The sequence below is a fragment of the Miniopterus schreibersii genome (genome assembly GCF_964146895.1).
Source record: "Miniopterus schreibersii genome assembly, chromosome: 2".
Lineage (NCBI taxonomy): Eukaryota > Metazoa > Chordata > Mammalia > Chiroptera > Miniopteridae > Miniopterus > Miniopterus schreibersii.
Window position 1 is genome coordinate 138,651,848 of NC_138102.1, and position 3,842 is coordinate 138,655,689.

Genomic DNA, 3,842 nt, shown 5'->3' on the forward strand with positions numbered 1-3,842 from the left:
GCAGATGGTTTTTAAAATTTTTCCTTTCATCAAATGTACATCAAGATGGTAATCTTAATTTCATCTTGTTGTGCTATTTCATTTTTTTAATCATGAGCCTGTTGAAATCTCATATTCCATCTTCATGTGGTATTTAAATTCACTCTGCTTGGCACATTTTGACATATCTTTATTTACTCTTCTGTAATCTATGCCATACTTATGTCAGTTTATATATAGGCTTTGGCCTATGTCTGTTTTCAGTATCTTCTTTATCTCTGCCACCTAGAGATTTTCCTTATTTGCTATAAAATAAGCTAACATTAAAATAACAGTTATTGAATTGTATTGACAATTTTCTAGGTGTTTGCATTGATAGCACTTTTATATTATTTTTAGTCTACCATATTTTCCTAATTCTGGTATTATAATATATTTTTATAAAAACGTGTAGAAACCCACACCTGAAACCTATATGATCATATTAACCATGGTCACCCCAATAAATTTAATTTAAAAACTTGTGTTTTTTATTACTGCATTACACCTTATTTGTAACTTTTAACCCAAATTTTATTACAGAATTATATCCATGTGAATAAAATTGTTAAATAGATTTGAAATAGAGGAATTAATTTGTAATAGTACCCCATCAGTAAAGTAAAAGAAGTTGTAAAATGTCAATAAAACTGAAAGAGGAATTATGAAGACAAAATATGGTTAGAATTTTACCAGAAAAGTTGAGGGAATATTCATCCTTCATTTTTATTAATCAACTTCTTTTTCCTTTTCTTTAGGAAGAATGCAATCCTTTTGATGGAGTCATTTAAGGCTTTCTTCACTTGCTTGTTTCTAAGGGTATAAATAAATGGGTTCAACATAGGTGAAATAGAAGAAATGAGCAGGGAAACTCCTTTGTTAAGAGCCACCTCTTCCTTTGCTGAAGGTTTGATATAGATGAAGATGCAGCTGCCATAGGTGATAGAAACCACAATCATGTGGGAAGAACAGGTGGAAAAAGCTTTTGTCCTTTGTTGGGCAGAAGAGAGACTTAGAATTGTCATGATGATATAAGTGTAGGACAGAACAACACATACAAGGGTCATGATAAAAGTCAACACAGCACACACTAAAATCATTTTCTCTATGAGCCATGTGTCTGAGCATGATATCTTTAGCAGAGGAGTGGCATCACAGAAAAAGTGATCAATGACATTGGAGTCACAGAATTCCAGATCAAGACCCAGACTAAGTGGGGGGATTATTATTATTAAACCAGCGACCCAACAGCTGATGATAAGTCTATTGCAGACTCTGTTATTCATGATGGTCACATAGTGCAAGGGTTTGCAGATGGCCACATAGCGGTCAAAGGACATAGTAGCTAGAAGAAAAAATTCTGTTATCCCAAAAAGATAAGTAAAAAATATTTGAACAGCACAAGCATCATAACTAATGATTTTGTTACCAGTTGATATGTTGTACAAAAATCTGGGAATACAAGCAGTTGTGAATGAGATTTCTAGGAAAGAAAAATTTTGGAGAAAAAAGTACATGGTTGTTCTAAGATGGCAGTCTATGAAGGTGAGGGAAATAATGGTCAGGTTCCCAGCTACACTCAACATGTAGGTAAAAAAAAGAAAGATGAAAATTAGAACTTTCAGTTGTGGGTCATGTCAGTCCCAGCAGAATGAACGTTGTTATTGTGTGGTTTCTCATCATGGATTCCTGCTTTCTGCCCAGTCTGCATGAAAAATTCAGAGAGACTTGAATAGAGTATAGTGAAACCAAAATGAGCTTTCAGCATTGGCTATAAATACCAAGCAAACTGACTTGACTATCTTGAAGTAATCATCTTGTCTATGTGTAATATTTTTATTGTGGATATAAGCAGTAACTGTATTTTCATCCTGACCTTATCTTCCATCAGATAATTTCATCTTTGTTCCCAACAGTTTTAACTTAGTATACTATCCATGAGTAATGGAAGCTAGTAGTTAAATACTTTGTAATATTAAAAAGTTTTCCAAGGTTATTTTATTTTTCACCAATTAATTACAAAGATTCAATTGTTTTCAGTCTGCAGTCAGTGTCTCTAAGGCTTGGAAGCCCTTATGTCAATGAACAATTAAGAAATTCCCCCTGTAGTCCTGAATTATCTTATGTGATTTTACTTTTACTGTCTTTATTTAAAATATTATCTTCCTACTAATGTGGGGCTGGGATCAACTTTCACAAAAAATTTGTAGTGTCCCAGGTTAAACCTCAAGGTTTGTAGACACTATCAGAGAGAAGGAAATTGTTTTGGCTTAAATCTTTGCTTGAGGGCTGAAAGCTTGTCTCTAAATTAAGGGTTACTCTGGGTACAACCACAGTAGACGAATTTGGTGTGCTGCTAAGAACACTTCTATAGCTTAGTTTACTTCCTCTTCTCCTAAAGTCATCGGCACATAGGCACATTATCATTGTGATACTGAACTCAGGCCTTCACATTCTGTCAGATTTCAGTGTCCTAAAACAAACATGGTTTCTTTTTCAATCAATACAGTTTATCAATGAAACTCAAACTCAGTTTATTCTAGATGTTACAGATCAGGAATTGAGAAAGTAATTGACCCTACTCAAATGTGATTGATTCACTTTTGTTTCTTTTAATATACCAATGAACCAGCATTTGTAATGAAGAGAGGGGTATCAAATGTGAAGATAAATTATGACTATGTCATTATATTTTACATGGGAGTATGATCATATTATTTGTGTGTGTGTGAATATATATGTGTATTTCTTTTGTTGTTGTTAAGTTATGATTGAGGAGAAAGCAGAAATTTATTTTCTTGATGTCTCTCAAACTATACTAAACTAATGCATAAATATCAACCTGCCATAATTTTGATCTATTCTAGTATAATATAATTTAAAAATGACATAACTAATTTTTGGTTCCATTACAAAATATCAAAATTGCTAACAGCTTTTGTTTGGTAAAGACATACAATGCATTTTCACATAGAAATTTATGACCATTTTTTAAAAAGGGCACTGAAAATAAAAACATTGTACTTACTTTTTTTGTTAGTCAATCATAACTTCAGGTTGTTGTTTAGCCACATTAGTTCATGAGGCTAAAATTTATTTGTGCATTTCTGTTCTCTATTGCTCATAATTTCACTCTATATTTATGTGAAGCTTGGAAATGCATAAATCTTTCTTTTATCAACAAAAATTATGCAATTTTTATCACAAAGGATTCTGGTCATTATAAACCTAAGGAGTATTTCCTCAGGCTGCCTATACCTGAAAATTAAAAGCTATTCTGAGAGTTGGGAACTATTAAGAACTCTCTTGGGTTTAAAGAGCTTGATATTCTGACTTCCTTGGGCAAAGGTTTGCACATTAATAAGGTTGGTGTTTGTTTTATTTAGCAATAAATCCCTTTTGTGATAATCTTGGCAAAAAGCTTAAAGCATGCACCTTTGAGAATAAGAATATTCTCAGGAAAGAAGATGAAACAACTTAGAGATTGGAGAATAGGCAACAAGAATGCGATAGTGCACTATTCTACATATCATCCAAATCACTTTAAAGATCAAGGAGCTCCAATCTTCTCTTGTACTTACCTATTATATTATGAATAAATAAAATTATTTCAAAAATTAATCAGATAAAATGTATATGATATAGTGATAACTAATGTTACCATTTTAGTACAGATCCTTTCAGATTATAAATCAACAAACTTATCTAAATATTATATGCATCAATTAAAAATACATGAGCAATAATAACTAGTATAATTGGCTGAATAAGTTACAAAGATGACTCTAAATAAAAAATATATTGGAATAAAGATCAGTTGTGGG

At 31.9% G+C, this 3,842-nt stretch overlaps 1 protein-coding gene across 1 annotated transcript; it reads right to left on the reverse strand.

Annotated features, from left to right (window-relative positions):
• Window positions 1–731: 731 nt before the first annotated feature.
• On the reverse strand, window positions 732–1,701 carry LOC308552540 (olfactory receptor 6C2-like; the record flags this gene model as incomplete). Its single annotated transcript, XM_081127773.1, is given in 2 exon segments — window positions 732–1,653; window positions 1,655–1,701. Coding segments are annotated over 2 exon segments (969 nt in total).
• Between the last annotated feature and the right edge of the window lie 2,141 nt (window positions 1,702–3,842).